The sequence below is a fragment of the Pseudopodoces humilis genome, chromosome 1 (genome assembly GCF_049639895.1).
Source record: "Pseudopodoces humilis isolate 2021_Gansu_Grassland_sample_001 chromosome 1, ASM4963989v1, whole genome shotgun sequence".
NCBI lineage: Eukaryota > Metazoa > Chordata > Aves > Passeriformes > Paridae > Pseudopodoces > Pseudopodoces humilis.
The window spans coordinates 70,318,730-70,336,663 of record NC_142200.1 but is presented as its reverse complement, the minus strand read 5'-3'; the positions used below and the strand labels follow the sequence as shown (position 1 = coordinate 70,336,663).

General features: G+C 39.7%; 1 protein-coding gene across 1 annotated transcript in view; it reads left to right on the top strand.

The window, feature by feature from the left end:
- ADCY2 (adenylate cyclase 2) overlaps positions 1 to 17,934 on the top strand; it is a 270,105-nt gene that overhangs the window by 133,247 nt on the left and 118,924 nt on the right. The window contains exon 4 of the mRNA XM_088055670.1: positions 609 to 758. Within this exon, the coding sequence (XP_087911796.1) occupies positions 609 to 758 (150 nt within the window). The remainder of the gene's footprint in view (positions 1 to 608; positions 759 to 17,934) is intronic.

Sequence of the window (17,934 nt, the reverse complement as noted above, 5' to 3'; positions counted from 1 at the left end):
GTAAGGAAAAGTATATTCTAGTAGACAGCTGTCAGATCTTGCTCCTTAAACACTGCTTATCATCACCAAGGTTACTATTTATAGCTGTCTGACGGATAACAGTGGATTAGGCTGAGGTAAAATGCAGGACAGGCTTTTTATGTGTATAGGTAAAACTTTTCACCTCTTAATCATATGGCACTGCAAAAGAAAACATTGCCAAAAGAGCAGAGCAGTAACATGGCTTCCAATATTGCTATTAGGAGTCATAGCTATTGTTTTACATGACTAGGTGATGATCCCACCTAATTAACTCTCAGCAGTGAGCTCTAACATGAGCTGAAATTCTTTTTTCAGAAAAAGTGTACCTCATATTCATATATGAATATGCAAACATATTCAGTTTCATTCCTGTTTAATCCTAAATTAAAACAGTATCCAGCATAACTGATTCTGTGATTCTATTATTACTTGGGATGTTGCCACTAATTTTAAAGGCTTTTTGAAAGGTTAACCTTGGCTAGCAACAAAAGCAAAATATATAACTGCAGCAATCTTTCATTGCAAGCTAGGATTAATTTCTGTTAATATATTTGTATAAATTCCCTTTTTTTTTTAAATCCCCCTAGATATTGGCAAATGTAATAATTTTTATCTGCGGGAACTTGGCAGGAGCATACCACAAACACCTCATGGAACTTGCACTGCAGCAGACGTATCAGGACACGTGCAACTGCATCAAATCCCGTATCAAGCTAGAATTTGAGAAGAGGCAACAGGTAAAGTAACATCCATGTCTGGGTCTGTTTTTCTGTTTTCTTGCTGTTCCCCTATTTGTTAGTACATAATCCAGATTGTTAATGGGAAAACATTCCTTGAATTACTTAAACTTCATGAAATATGCGAAGTCTTTTGAACATGGTTGTGCACAATTTCCATCTGAAAGAAAAGTGTTACAGTTATTTCTGTTGTCAAATTACATTTTTTCTCACTTGTTCTATGAAAAGATTTTATGATAAAGAAACATAAAAATGCTGTATAGATCCTATTTGCACACCATCTCTTTTGTTGTCCTCATGGAATGAGCTGTGAGATGTACATGTGCTTTTGGGAATCTTCAGTTCTTCATGCCTAAGACTGGTGCTGCAAATCACTGCGGGAAGATACTACTGCACTCTTTTTGAAAAATACTTGAATCCACAATACTGATGAATCATGTGATATAGTTCTAGAGGTGAGGTTTGTTAAGAGGAGCTAGGGAAATTGCGTAATGATACTGTCATTTATTGCAGCTTGAGTAAAAGAATTCTCTGATTGCTTTATATAGTTCTTTTTCTGTTTGCAAGTTCTGTACAGTGCCTACCATCCTGGCAGATAGGTGCTTCATTTAAGAGAATTTGAAACACAAATCACTTCATCGAGTAGTAAAGAAGATAGGTGTATTTTGCTTTGAAGGTCACCAAGACTCGAATTTCTGTGAACTGTTAAGGATCAGAGAATGGAGTCTTCACTGCCAGGTGTCTGTGGTAAGAGAAAGTGCTTGGTGTGCACCTTTTGTGTCCCAGCTGGCCTTAACTGTCATGTCTGTCTCACAAATGCCTGTAGCTATTTTAAATTAAGGTTTTCAAGATCCATCACCAACACTTTTTTCTTAAAAAAAGCAAGTGGAAAGTCCACAAAAGGACTTCAATAGGTCATGTGTTCAGAGGGCTGTCCTTACTCTGCTGGGCACTTGGGTTGCATTCTGGCTGAAGTTGCTACAAAACATTTCAAGTATTCTTAAGGAGAACAGTTCACAGTAAAAGCAAGTTTTGATGATTAGATGCAAAATTTGCATAAGCTGCTATTTCAGTAGAGGTTTTTAAGAGCAGTCATTTATGTTTGCACCTCTGCCTCCACAGCTGTGTGCAGGGAATGGGTGGACTTTGAGCTCAGTTGTAACAGCCTGGGTTTCTACTATTGGTTGCTTTTCCTTCCAAACTTAGGAAACACATTGGTTTATCTGCAAGAAGCAGGTGGGTTGTGTTACTAGACAATGAATTCAATGAAATAAGGATGCTTTTTGGAAGACAATATTAATAGCAGACATGGTTCTAGTTGATGTTTTCTGCAAATGTGTTATTATTTTGCTAAACGTTACTAGTTTCTATGGAAAGACATAAGTAAGTAGCTTTGGTGTATGGTCACTTCTGGGAACCTGACAGTGAGGAGAAGCAAAACAATCAGGGATTCAATGACAAATACTCCCTCTTTGGGATCTGTAGTACTTGTGTTTTAAAAATGCTGTAGCCTAGCAAGATGGAAAGAAGAAAAAAACATCTTTCACCAATAAATGTTATTGTTTTTATAGAGTAATCAAGGAAACTGTACATCATTTGTTATATATATATATATATATATATATATATATATATATATTTGTGTGTTGTCATGTTTGCCTTTTGTTCAGAATAAATCTATCAAATTAGTTAAGACATCTTCACAGCCCTAAGCAATGTATCGCAGGGATGGATTAGTAACAGATGGGTCAATGTCTTACTGAACAAAAGTCTAGTATTCTGTGGAAGACAGGGATCTCACCTCCAGCGAGCTCAAAAAGAGCTCATTAGATATTCAGATCTTCTTCTATAGATTTCTTTGGCCTTTATCCCTTCAACCCCTTAATATATGTCCCTTATCTCCTGTCAAGGTTTTTTCAACTGAAAACCAAGTTCCTCCATATTACCACACTTAGGAACGTTAGATATTTAAATATGAAAAGGTAAAATGAGGATTCATTTTATAAGGTGGCTGGGTTTTTTCCCCCCAGGATTAACACATATCTTTGTTTGCAGACATTAGTTCAGAAGTGAATATACTCTAGTCTGTCTTTTAACACTGCTTGTTTTGTCAAGAAGATACTAAAGATCATCCACACTGTTAGTATTCAAGAAGCAAGTCAATCATATTGGTGACTGTTTTTAGAGAACGGGGATACAATGAAATAGTAAGAACACAGTGCATTTCAAAAAGCATTGGTTTTGATCAAAGCCTTTATTAGCCTGTAAAGAGTTGTACATTGACCCTTGATTCTACATCTCTGTAACAGGAAAAAAAAAATAATTTAGTTCCATTTACTTGACATAGGCTACTTTTGTACAAGTGCAGAGCGTAGGATGTGCTTCTAAATGATTAAGGCTCCAGGTCAAATTTGCACACTTTTCGAGATCATGGAAGTCGTGTATTTTATAATTGTTTTTGAAAGATGTACTATTTTTCTTTCAAAATAGTCTGTGAATTTCCATTTATATTATTTGCGAGTAGGCTCATACAAATGTAGACAACTATTGTTTTTCAGTTATTGGGGTCTTTTTGTGTGTCTTTGAATAGCCTTTTTTTAGGACACCGCTTTGGTAGATCAGTAGATAAATATATTAAAATATGACTCAACAATTATGCCAAAGAACTCAAGAGAAACCGCAGATCCATTGTTTTCAAGTGTGACCAATGTACATTAGAATCTGGTGAAATATGGGGGTAAATGTATACTGAGGTACAATTTGGACATAGTGTATCTGTACCACTGTGTATTTCTGATGCTGGGGCACAGCAAAGGCTGGCTGCTCCCAAAGGGATGGGAAGCTGCAGGTGGTGACACCTCCCAGCAGGGCAGGGGCCACTTTTGAACTCCTGTGGTAAAAAGCAGTATTTTCAAAGCCCACTTAGGTATTTCTCATACACCTTTTATGTCTTTTCAGTGTTTTTAAAAGAGAGATGTTGAACTATTCTGACCTCTTTTTAATTTGCAGTCTTATTCCAAGATACATATTTGAAAAAGCCTCTCATGATGTTATTTGTCTCCCTGATAGAAGTCTGGCTGACAGTTTGTAGGGGTAACGAATCACTAGTGCTGAGTGCAACATCTTAATGCTGACACCAGTATAATTGCTCTTCTCTTTCTTCTGGGGCTTTGCATCCTGAGACACAGCGATATACACTGAGAGGTTCTTACAACATTGCACAGAGCTGTTTGTGAGGTGTTGGTGTTCAGTGAGTTTTCTGAAATGCCATCTCTGAGAAGGAGGCAGTATAATGATGGTTTTAGAAACAACACTCAGGTAGCAGATGAAAATGAATGAGGTTTCAAATCATTGAGCATGATTTTAATTTTTTCACTAAACATGGTGAAGCAATGCCATTCATTAAAGGAACTTAAATATTTCAAATTTTTTTTATTTTAATCTAAACAGAGAAGCCTTATATATAAGCTTAAGGGTGTTAGTAAAGAACAGAAACATTGAAATACATTATTTGGAACTAATATATGAAATGTGGATTCTTGCAAGTTTAATTAATGAATTTTAAAAGGTAAGCTACTAATATTTTCATGAATATACAATAATTTTTCTAAGAGCTTCCTCATTTTCCTTTTCCTTGTAGCTTCAAGGCTAGTAAACACAAAAAACAAAACTAGTGTTGGTCTTTTAAATTTTAGACTCCATTTTTTACTTCAGCAGTGCTTGTATGCATACAGATGTGTGATGCCAGTCCTTTCTGTCAATCAATGTGTCAAGACTAGAAATAAAGCCTGTTCTGAGAAAATGTTGAATTTTGCATGGTGGACCATGGGAAAGATGGATAGAATATGCAAAAAGAAACTGGACAGGGTTCACTGAAGGGCTACAAGGGTGCTTAGTGGACTGCTGGTCATGACAGATGATGAGACTTGAGGAACTCAAGGTATTTAGCCTAGAGAAGAAAAGGCTTGTAATTCTATTCCAGTTAAGGCTGTACACTACTGTCCCCCAGTCCTATTACCCCAGAAGGATTGTTTGTTCCATAGAATCAGGCCTTAGGTACTCCCAGAGCTAAGCCAATGTAGAGAGGCAACAAGCACGTGGCCACCAGACAACTGCTGCCACAATTAAAAATCAGGCAAGGCAAACTCAGAAAAGTGTGGAGACCCAGTATTGAATACAGAGCTTATGATGTTGTAAAACTTTATTTCCTGGGCTTCAGAAGCCCTGAGCAACTTAATCTGATTTTGAAATTAACCATGTTTGGAACAAGTTATGGGACTACGATCTCAAGAGGTCACTTCCAATCTGAATTTTTCAGTGAGTCTCTGTTTTTTTTAGTGTCTTTCCTGTAAGAGAGTGCTATGACATACAGGAATACTATGATTTCAGATAGAAAGAAATAAAAAGGTAAATATCACTTTGAATCATATCCTATAATTGCAAATTAATGGTTTTTGAATCAACAAAAATTCCTATCAGGTGCTGCTGATTTTTTTTACAAGTTTCTCGTACTGACTCTGCTTGGAAATCTAATTCCAGGAATAATGTAGCTATTTTTTCTCCTAATTATTGATGAGAATAATAGTAATTTTACAAGAGGAATATGTGTTTGTTAAGAAAAGTTGAGTGATCTGAGAGATTAAATAGATACCCGTTGTTACTTCATTATGTTCAGATTGTCCAGTCACTGAAGAATTTGAAATAGACTAAATAGTCATGATAATGCTACAATAACAAGAGTCTGCAATTAACTTCCCCCCAACGCTCAATATTTAGTACAAATCTGAAACTTTGATTTCAAGTTGTATGTCACAACCAAGACCTGCAGACTAAAAAGCTGTAACAAATGTAGGGTTGAAAGGTACAAAGGCTTCATGTATGCATGGCAGACCAGAGCTTTTGTAAGGTAGAAAAGATATTCAGTTCCTTGCCTGCAAAAGGATGATGTACTGCATTAATAACCTGCATCTTGTCTATATCCCTGGAGTTATTCTTTCACAATACTTCACTACTTAAAATGTTACTTAGGTGCTTTTCCCTGTAGAGATGGAGCAGTGAGGAGGATGGTTGGCAGCTTTGCAGTTTACTACTGTGGGAAACTCCGGCGGTCCAACAAGTGTGAGATACTTCCATTTAAGTGCTTTTTCAGGGATGTGGGAAATGACCTTGTGTCTTGGTTTTGGAAGACAGGTGTCTGCTAGGGAGGGCAGGAGCCTCCCTTGGAATGAAAATGTAGACCCCCTCCCTCTGAATTATAATAATTCTGAAATCAAGGGCCTCTCAGGCAGAGATCTGGGGATAGGAATAACAGTTCTTTACTAGTATGTATAACAAGGCAAACAAACAACAATAACTCGTGTTAGCAAGAAAACAGAACCAGGGACCCCGTGACAGCCTTCTCGACTGAGACAGGAGACGATGGAGGAGAGGCTTTGCTCCACAAACCCGCTAGGGCGGTCAGTCCCAGTGCTCCTGCAGGGCTCTGAGGAACACTTAGCTGGAACAGCAGGAATGAGCAGAGATCCCGGGCCAGTGACTGAGGTGTATCAGCAGCTCCACAGTGGTGGCTGGCACTGGCATGTCCCAGCAGGACAGGGGGTGCGAGGCCCACCAACGAAGAGGGGAGAAGGATAAGAAGCACAAGTAGCTTCATCTGGGTGATGGTGAATTGCCTTCTCTCCACAGCAACAACTCTCAGCAAAGTATCCTTCTCTGAAGCTGAAGAAGCCCTCCAAACTGTCCCCGCCCTCCCCTTTTCCTGCCCCCCTTCCCCCCTGGCCCCAGCCGAACTCTTTGTGTTTCTCAATCACCCATCAAGTACCCACAGTCAGGTTTTCTCTGCAACTAATGGGTAAAAATTCCACTGGTGAGCCAGAACTAAAAGAAGGACACCTAACCTCCAACACCTTGACATTAATAGCAAAACACTATTGATGGATAACCACTTTTCCTAACCATTATTTTCCCAGTTTTCCTTTGCTATATTGTTTGTAGGTGCTACAAGGGACTCCATATGTAGAAATAAGGCTTTGCCATGTTTTGAAATGTTACAAAACATGCCCTTCACTCCAGGCAATGTATATTTCACTGTAAGGCAAAGAGATGCTGAAACAGAGAAATTAAGAATTAGGAATAATTTATAAAATTGCTTTGCGCAAAAGAAGGGGCTGCAAAACCCATGTGAAATGCTGACTGTTCTCATAATAGCAGGAAGATAAAAAAGACTACAGGATGAGATAAGGAGCTGGAATACTTAAATAGGATACAAGCCTAAATGCGCCATAGGATGAAAGGGTTCCTTGGATTCTTTTGGACTCCTAACCCAGAAGAAATGGAAAGGGGAGGGTCAAAAGAACTGAAGGGAGCATGCACAAGAGGACAAGGTAGAAAGTTCAGCTGAAGGAAAAATGCTGACTTCAGCCCCAAAGACCCCCAGAAGACCACCAGAGTGACCAACAAGAAGCAGTGCGCAGCTGCAAATAGGCGTGGAACTAATTTTAATACTAAGCAGCGACAGGCGGGGTTAGCAAATGAGTATCTATTAGGCGTACTGTGTAACCTTAGTTTGTAGAGAATAAAAAGGGAGAAACAAGTCTCCAAGGTGTGCAGAGCTGAATAAATTCATACCTACTCTTATAACTACTCTGCAAGTTATAGAGTCCTTTCTATACGCATATCAATGCCAATATTGGAAGTCTAGTTACCTACATGAAGATACTTGTGTTATAAATGAGTAGCCAATTTGATTAATAAAAGAATTTATTAAAAAAATACAATTGTAAAAAGCCACAAGCAAAAATCAGTTTGATGCTGTACCAGGTGAACAGCGTCAGGTGAGGCGGGGAAGGGCTTGTTAGCACCACTTCACCATGCTTCACAAACTGCAACTGTCCCAAAGTGTTTTTAATATGTTTTCAGGTTTCTCGGGGGTCTCTTGGAATACACTTCTTGTAGTCAAATATTCATGCTGTTTTGGGTGTATATGTTGTAATCTTGTCAGGTTTCTTGGAAATACACTTCTTGCAGATGAATATTCATGTTGGCCTTGCTGCATATCAGTATAATCTCATCAGAGAAGGTTTCCTGGAAATATGCTAGGATTCTTATCAGACAGGATTATAACTTTAGTACAAATTTATTTATGCTATCTATTACACTTGTATTGTCCACAATTCCAAAATTAATGGCTTAGCAAATGCCTTGTGCAAGTATCTACTTCCAGATCGTAAAAACGAGATTCACTTAATAAATTATAAAAAGAATTTAATATAAATAAAAGACAATTAGGAGACAAAAGAAATAAAGCAAAGGGTTAAAGCGGCCGGGTGCCCTGGCGCCTTGCCAGGAACACTCCTGGTATCTCAGGAATACCCTTTTTGTCCCCTCCTTGCTGTGAGGGGTTAATGCATATTCAAGCATGTCCCCTCCCTGGTTCCGCCTTCTTGGATCATGCTCTTCACAGTTTTATTTTCTGTTGGTCAACATATATTTTTTGCTGGTCATCATTATTCTTGCTGGTCAGCATTATTCTGGAGTTTGGTTTCCTTTTTTTTGCAAATGGTCAGGGCAGATAACAGTCTGGGCCCGTCGTCCTTCCCCTGAGGGCAGCTGGGTTTCATGTCTTCCGCTGATAACAGTTTGGCCTCTATTGTTCTCTTGATAACAGCTTGGGCCCCACTGTCCTTGCCCTCTGGGGTTTCCTTGCCTTGTACCTTGGAAATTCTTTTAAGCTTAAGACTTGTTAGCAAGAAAAAAAGTACATACATAGCTAAAAAGTATTTAACATATAATATTCATCTGCGAAAGCCAATATCACAATACAAATTTATAACAAACCCCTCCTTTTTTTTATAAATCATTTGGCTTGAGCAATAATTCTTGTTTTCTAGCTTCTAGCACTCGTTCATTTTTTTTTTCACAAATCAATTTAGCTTCTTCTAACTGATTTTTCACATTATTTTGTTTTCTTAATACCATGATTTTTTTTGTTGTTTTTGCCATTCCAGATGTAGCCAATTTCAGGTCTATAGGCATTTGCTATGTTTTAACTATATTGGTGATCAGCCAAATTAAACAGGGGATTAAACAAAGAAGAACTATTAAACCAGCTGTAGTACTGCTACAAGGGGAAGAAGCTTAGCTTCTTCTACTACTCTATCCCCAATACATTATCCCACCAATTAGTGGTCATTACTGATTTTTATTTTTGGACCGGCACATGGGCCATTTTTCTGATATCCTTGGCGATATCTAGAATGGCATTTTTATTGTCATTGAAAACAACAATCTTATGTATTAATTTTCTCACAGAACACCCCTTCTTTTAGCTAATAAATAGTCTAAAGCCAGCTTACTCTGATATATTGCAGCTCTGGCTTTTCATCTCTGACTGGCTATTAGTTCCATAGCCCCAGCTGTTTTATTGGTTATGATTTCTACAACAGCTTGGAGTTTCATAATGCAAAAATTAGGGTTCGATATCCCCAACTTCCATCTTGTGCCCAAGAATGTTTTCAATATGCGTTCAGGGGCTATTTCTCATCTCCCCATTTTTGAGGTGCTCAAAACCATTCTCTTTTATTTCTTTTTAGGACCTCTAAAACTAACACCCTCAACTGATTTCTGTCTCATCAGAGTACAACTCCCCTTCCATTGCGAAGGGAGCTTTGGGTATGCCTTTTTCTCACATATTCCAAAATAAGACATCTGGTGCTTTCTAATAGTAATTTTTCTGTTGATTTATATTTCCCCAAAATTTGGCTATTTCTGGGATTCCAGAGTAAGGATTTTTCCCTGTACTATTACACTGGGAGAATCTGGTTCTATTACTATGTACACAATTTTTTTCTTTTACTTTCCTTTGGGTCTAATACAGAGTTGGTTTCTCTGGAACTTATTATGTACAAGTTTTATTACCAACTTTATACTTTTTACCAGGAGTATTTCTCACTTCATGAAGAAATTTTCTCCATTTAATTGCTGTTTGAGCTTTGCTTACATGTCCTGACATGAGGTTAATACAGGTCTAGGTTGTTGTGTTGGCTTTATCTTTTCACTTACCATTTGCTCTCTTACCAAATCTTGGTTATTTCTCTTGGCAACAACTGTGAAGCAAATCCATCTTTTTCTCTTTTTGGGCAGTTGTTTTCTAATCTGTTACTACTTGTTCCTAGATTTTCTGTGGTCTAATATTTTCCCCTTTATGCATACAGGTACTTCATTTGGATGGGTTATAACAGTGATTATTGATACCGGTGTGGGTAATAAGAAAGAAACCCCGGTGTCTTTCCATGTAAAGCTTTTGATAGCATTTGTAACATGGCTTTTCTGGTGTCCCAAAAGGGAAAAGGATAAGTGACAGAAGAGGGAATAATAGGGGTCCAGTATGGCTTACACCCCCACCAATCCTGCCTATGAGGTTGCAGCTCACAGCAGGTGTTTTATACCTAAACAACTCTCAGTGGCGAGTTGTAGTGGTCAGTCTGGTCTTGTCCCCTATTTCCTTGTCACTTCCTCTTTTGTAATTTCCAAGCAAATTTCTTTTGACACCTTTTAACAGCAGTTTCCCACCGTTCTTCAGGTACTTCCCACTCAACACGCACTAGTAATTTCCCATCTGTAAAAAAAGTTATCATTTAAGTTATTCTTAATAGATTTGGCACCCAACACTTCCTGCAACGAAAGGCTTAACTTTGTGAACCATAATACTTTTATTCTCTAATTTAAACACTTATATTTAATCTAGATAGCATGTCCCGTATTGGGATGATTTAGACAAGGTATATGATGTGGCACTGATGGAAGTTGTGGTTCTCCCCCCCTCCTTTATACAAATCATGGGCAAAAGCAAAAATATACGAGGATTTCCAGACTAAAACAGCCCCAGTCCTCCTGTTTGGAGTGGGAGTTTTCCTCCCCAAGGTGGATATTGAAAGTGTCCCAGAATTTGTCCAGGCAGCACTTGAAACTACTGATACAGGCTTGGTCTTACTTCCCAGTTATGCGTGATTCTTACCTCATTCCTTGGATCATTTGGATTGTTTCAGTTCATTACCGCCGGTCTCTGCTCAAGAGTCCATTTGGTATCACTGGGTTTGGGTGTTACAGTCCAGTCCTCAGATCTTTTGATCTTATTGGTGTGAATCCAACTTCACTCTTTGGTCCAGATTGCAGCTTCTCTGCCTTAATTATCAGTAGTACCTGAAAACAATTTCTTAATAACACAGGGAGAATGAAAACATCACATCAAAATTTTCCATCAGTATTCTTTAAAATTCTTGGGTTAAGCCAAATTTAACAGTTAACATAGGAGCCAATCTTTTTCTGTGCATTCAAATTAGTTAAACAAGAAAGGCTAGGTTAGTTTTGACTTCAAATAAATTACATTCATTACCTTTTTACCCTTTGGTTAATATTTACTTGTTTAGCTTCACAAACTTCTTTTATCGGTTTCTTAGAACAAACCCCTTCCTTTTAACAACAAGAATAAAAGAAAGAAAGGGAAAAAAAATAAGAGAAAAAGAGATCCTATTTCAAGAAATTAAACACCTTGATGAGGTTTTCAGAACCTAACGAGCAAGACTACTTTTACTTTGGTCTCATCATACACCGGTCTGTTTCTTCGGCCTTTGTTCTGTTCTTTCTTTCCCATTCACAGCAGTTTTTCAGGCTATTTCTCTCTCCCCCTCCTGCTGCCGCAGCTCTGGGCCGAGCAGGCTGTTTCAGCAGCTCGCTCTGCAGGGAGGGGCCCATAGGCTGTCACTTGCGTGCTGACCCTGGGGCAAAGCTCGTGTCCCCTCTTTCCCTGCTGTGCTGTCCCTTCAAACACAGGACTGGCATTTTCAAACACACTCAGCTCCCACCACTGCCGAGGGGCAGAGCCCGGAGTCCACAGTGCTCTGGTCTGGGGCTCCTCTGCTGGGCCAGCTTGCTCCTCAGCAGCAAACCTCACCCAGCACCGCTGCCGGGCCGGCGAGCGCTGCCGGCACCCTGCACTCCTCAAGACCCCGGCACAGACACGGCGGGTCCCGCTCCAGCAGTGCCCCTCATGAGCCGCGCTCTGCCACCCTTCACATCAGGTGGGAGAGGACTGGGAGCCGCCACACCGGGCCCTGCTGTTCGCCACTCACAGGGACCGGGTCCTGCTGCAGCCGCTTTACATAAAAGCAATAAAACAACACCTAACCTAACAACAACCTAGCAACTCTTAACCCAGCGCTCTAGATGCTCCTAACATCCCTTATTTCGGGCACAATTCTCACCTCTAATCGCGCTTAAAAGTTTTTTCTCCCCACAAGCCAGTGCTCACTCTTCGGAGCCAACAAGACACTTCTCGCTCTCTTTCTAAAAATTTTTACAACTCTAATGAAAGAGATCACAAACCTCTCTCTCTCTCTCTCTCTGCCACTATCATCTCGCAACTCTTTACACCACATCCCTCCAGAATCTGCACTACACGAATTACTTTGCTTCAGAATCAACTACAAATTCTAACACCTCCTTTTGGGGACCCTCCCCAAAGCCATCAAAGGCACTAGACACAGAGACCAGTCAGCTAGCCAGCTACTTTTACCAACTAAAACAAACCTCCAATTACTATTTCCACTGCTTTAAACAGATCTTCAGTCAAGCTAGAAATTAAGACGCAGACATCATTCTTCTCTAAATTTTCTTCTACAAGTACAAAGGAATCCATCTTCACACAGCTGCTTAATGTGAATAATCTCTAGTGTAACTTTTTTCATGACAAGATATGATCAGGTCTTTTAGTTTTACAGGAATTTAGATACATTGACAAGTTTCTGACAATACCTTTATGTTTCAACAGCACTTGCAGCTTATATACTATGAACGATCTATAGCAAGAACCAGTCTTACCATTGTTTTCAAACTCTTCTTTCACAAAATAAGACTCATCTCTAAATTAACACATGTACTTATTAAAATAGCCCAAGTTTAGAGTCTCCACAATTCTCTTCTCAATTTGAAAGACTAACAATTTTAATTCTAATCTTTTAACTGGGTCCACTTCTGCTTCTGTAATAAGCACAGCTGCAAAACAAGCACTCCTAGAGACATGTGCACTTTCTTGGCAAATTCAAAAGAACAAGAAATCATGGCAGTTCTTAGCCTGGTCTTCACTTAAACACACCATCACAATAACTCTTTTTAGAAATCATCAGAGAGATGATCAGCATTTCATATTGTGAAAAGAGAGACAAAATAATTTTCAGCAGCAGTAAAAAGATTTACAACAATCCATAGGATTTTGCTTTTAGGCTGGTACCAGGTTCTGCTGTTAAGAACCATGGGCTGTGCCCATCAGCACGGGACACAAACAACATTAGGGTTAACAGCTCTAACACTTATTGACAACCTGATAAGTTTTCACCTTAAGAAGTGACTACTATGCAAATTACTGTAACTTGCCTTTAAAATTAAAATCAACCACAAAATTCTACGATATTCACTAAAGTAAAGAAATTGGAAGGCATACTAAGAAACGGGTTTGTTTCTCTACAAAATAAATATTGCAGTCACTCAAGAAAAAAACAAACAGAGCTTACTTCTTTTTCCACTTTCTCCCAGGATGCATTTCTTGGAATTCTTCTAAGCTTCTCTCTAAAGCTTCTCTGCTCTTCCTGAAATCTCAAATTTTAATTACCGACACAGCTTACTGCTGCAGAAGCCCACAGCACTATCATACACAGAATTCTCTCAGAACCCGGGAAAACAAAGGCTTGCAACTTGCAGCTCCCTTGGTTTGGAGCTGATACCATACGCCAGGACTGCTCCATATCTCACTCACACATCTGGTTAAGAAAAAGCTCTCTGAGACAGTTTGACACCAGTCTTTACTCCCAGAATCACAGAACTTAATATGCCCAAGGTCTCGTAAGACCCCGGCATTATAAAACCTGGGTCCCAGAGGGACTCGCCTGGCTCTCGCACCATTAGGCATGTTCCCGGCCTGTTTCACAGCTTCAGGAAGTTCCAGGAGTCACTGAGAGCTCCTCCGATCCCCCTGTGCCTGGAGCAGGGAACCCGAACCAGCATCTGTGGTTCAATCCAGCCTGCCGGCAGCCACCTAAACACAGCTCTGCGGCTTGAGAGCTACAAAATAAGTTCAAACAATCCAGGGGCACCAAGACTTAGAAGGCCCCTGCCCTCACTTTACTCAAAAGGGATAGGCTGAACTCATCCCCTCAGGGCACCCTCCATCCCTGATCTTATCAGGGTTCGGCCTGACTCACCGCTGGCCGGAGCTCCAGGAGTTCCCTTGCACTCCTGAGGCTGACCCGCCCCTCCGTCCCAATAGCTTGGCAGGGAGTAGCTCTGGGAGCACCATCTCCCAGGAAAACCTTTTACCGCTGCCACAGTGGGGCAAAAAAAAAACTTCTAAAAAAAATCCAAAAAACAAACAACTTCAAATGCTGAATCACATACCAGCTCACCAAAGCGACCCCTCCCCCGCAAGCAGCTCTTGTTGCCCAGGGGGGAAGGAAAGGCACGGAGGGAAGATCTCCACTAAAGATAACCTTGGCTTTGCTCTGAGACCAGACCCGCTGAGAACAGATTTGATACAACACCCCCGCGGCTCCAGGGCTACAAGCCCCAGTTCTGGTTTTCCCCCCCCGCCCCCGGGGCTCCAAGACAGGAGCTCGCAGGGAGGAAGCGAATCACTCCATGTGTCCCCACCATGATCCAGTCCCTGTGGAAACATCGACCCGTGTTCACTCTTACTCCAGCACAGCACAGGAAACCTTTCCTCTTTAGCAACACAATTCCAAAAAAACCCCACAAACTTTAACGCAACAATCACACTTATTTACACATTCTCACATCTGTTCATTCAACTCCACCCAGTCACAGCAAGACAATAAGGTGCTCTTTACTTCCCAGTTACTTGTTAATATACGCCCATGGGCACTGTAATATGTCAAATATCCCAAGTTTCTTGGATTATTCCTCAGTTTGGCAGTTTTAAGTCCAAATTTCTTGGATTTAATCCTCAACTTGACAAAGTTTTAGAGAATTCACATTTTACTCTGTTTTCCCAGTGGATTGTGCCAGGAAAACCTTGGGCTCCCTTTCCCGAGGGGATAACCCCTCCCCTGAGATCCAGTCCCAGTAACTCCGGGGGTATCTTGCAACCCCCGCTTCCCGCTTCCCCAGAGATTACTTACAATCCGTTTTCTTCTTTGGGTCTTCGTGCACAAGAATTATGGAGCAAAAATACCGCAGTTTTTAGGGAGCCTTTTCCCCTTTCCTTTGCTTTATTCCTCTCCTTCTTGTCCTCGGGGTTTTGACCTGCAGCAGCTTGGCCCACGCTAGGAGAAACGGAGCGGGGTCTGCTGAACTCAGCAGGGGCGCGCCTGTTTCCCCATTCTGGATCTCCGGTGGTCCTAGAGGTGAGGTGCTTATCCCAGACGAGCCCCCAAAAATTCTTAAAAACGAGATTCACTTAATAAATTATAAAAAGAATTTAATATAAATAAAAGACAATTAGGAGACAAAAGAAATAAAGCAAAGGGTTAAAACGGCCGGGTGCCCTGGCACCTTGCCAGGAACACTCCTGGTATCTCAGGAATACCCTTTTTATCCCCTCCTTGCTGTGAGGGGTTAATGCATATTCAAGCATGTCCCCTCCCTGGTTCCGCCTTCTTGGATCATGCTCTTCACAGTTTTATTTTCTGTTGGTCAACATATATTTTTTGCTGGTCATCATTATTCTTGCTGGTCAGCATTATTCTGGAGTTTGGTTTCCTTTCTTTTTGCAAATGGTCAGGGCAGATAACAGTCTGGGCCCGTCATCCTTCCCCTGAGGGCAGCTGGGTTTCATATCTTCCGCTGATAACAGTTTGGCCTCTATTGTTCTCTTGATAACAGCTTGGGCCCCACTGTCCTTGCCCTCTGGGGTTTCCTTGCCTTGTACCTTGGAAATTCTTTTAAGCTTAAGACTTGTTAGCAAGAAAAAAAGTACATACATAGCTAAAAAGTATTTAACATATGATATTCATCTGCGAAAGCCAATATCACAATACAAATTTATAACACAGATCAATGAAGACACTTCAGTTCTTGCATGCAATCTCTTTTCCTACCTCAGGACTTTATGTAAGAAAAAGTCATTTGCCATTTTGTGGTGAACTAGATGAGGTCTCATCTGCTTCTCTATGTGTTCATCTGTAGTAATTTATTACTTCTAACATACTCAGATAAACTGATGAGTCATGCTACTTTGTTTCATGAGGAAAATGTGTAGTTTAAGCAGGTACTAAGTATCACATTTTCATAGATATCCTGATAATTTGGATGAAATACATAGCTGGCAGGAAAATGTTCATTTTTGTCATGGCATCTGCATTTTTGTCAGCCACATTACAAAAGCTAAAATGAATAGCTGAAAAGTCATTCTTTTTAGAAAGAGGATGTCTTTGACAGCGAGTCCAAAGTTTTAAATTGTTCATTATTCTCATAATTAATTGCCTCATTTTTATATTGCCATTTTATTTCCAGATAAAAGTTATTTAAATTGAACTAGATCCCTTTGTCCTTACTAACCGTGCTATGTCTTTTTCAGATCTCCACATTAAACATTATTCTCTACAGACAGGGATTACAGGATATTGTGACTACAGAAACAACACACAGATCACACAGATTTTGATAATCCAGAGGCCTGTTGTTTTGATTTTTTCTACATCTAGAATTGCTCAGTCATGTCATAATTATTTTTATAATTTTGTAAATAACTTAACCAGCTTAAAGGGTTCTCTGTTATGAGGATTTTCCAGGCATTTGTTCATTTGTGTGAACTTTTAATAATTCATTATTTCTTGTATCATTCTTATAGCAAGTATATTTGAACACACTGCTGTCAATTATGTTCACTTAAGGAGATGAAGTTCCATTGAAAGGTCTTCTTATAAATCTCTGGGACACATTGGCCTTGTTAGGAGCAGCATCATGCTGGGAGATCCTACTCATTGGGCTAAGTACCATGAACTCTCTGTTCTTTCCAGAATTACTGCTTTCCAACATAAATATAAACATAAATATTTTCCATATTGCAAATAGATGTTTTAATTCTGAATTCCTTTTCTTTGGGTGTTTCAGATACCTTTTGTGGCACTGCTTACAAAAAGTTATGTATTTTTCTAGCATTGTTAACAATCATATCACTTCTAAATATCTTCTTTATGTCACTCCTAATACATTTTGTTTTTAAATGATTGTTCACATGGACATTCACAATGGCAGTGCGCATACACTAAAAAACTTAAGCCGGGAACATCTGAATCCTGTGTTTCTCTGTGCTTTTCCCCCTTGTTTTACTGTGCTTATGTTATAATGGAAAAATGTGGTCACTGTATTTAAGATCTTCTTGGAAATCTGGCTAAATTGTGACTTTTCTATAAGTTCATGTCCTTGTCCATGGTTAGTTAGATATTACTTCCGATTCTTTTCAGATTGTAAATCAGTTAACTTTCTCTTTTTGTAATATTCTCTTTCTTTCCTCTTCACTCCAAACCCTTATCTCCCCTTAGCAATTTTCTGGATCTGAAAGGCTTCATACTGTAGAAAAAAACATTAGGAGAAAATACAACTCTGCAAAGTACACTATTCCCAGATGCTTTCAACCAAAATCATGTACCAAGTGGTAGATGTCAAGTATAGGAGCCCCCTCAGCTACCTTCTACGAGCTCAGCTAGTTGAAGACCAGCTTCTTTCTAAGACCTGCTATGAAAGCTGTAAAAACTTAGTCTCCTAGTCACTCCTTCCCTTAGGAGTTGCTTTTTGCTGGGGCTGTCACCCTTGCTCCCCTGTGAGATGCATTGCCGCTCCACTGCAGTCGTGTCAGTGCCTTCTAACTTGTCAGTCTGGACACCCACCCACAAATTTGACTTTTTGAAGAAAAACCTTTTCCTTCTGTGAGAAACGAGCTTCACATATTTTTATATATAATTTAAAAGATTAATAAAAGGACAATTAGGAGATAAAAATAAAGCCTACAGATATGGCCAGGTGTCTCTGCATTCAGCCAAGAGAGCACACCTTACTAACAAAGGATTGTCCCTTAAAAACAAAACCCTACTACATATCCATAAATTCTCATACATATTCATACATTCTTCTTAAGTTTTTTGACGTTCCTTTGTTTAGTTTTTACCTT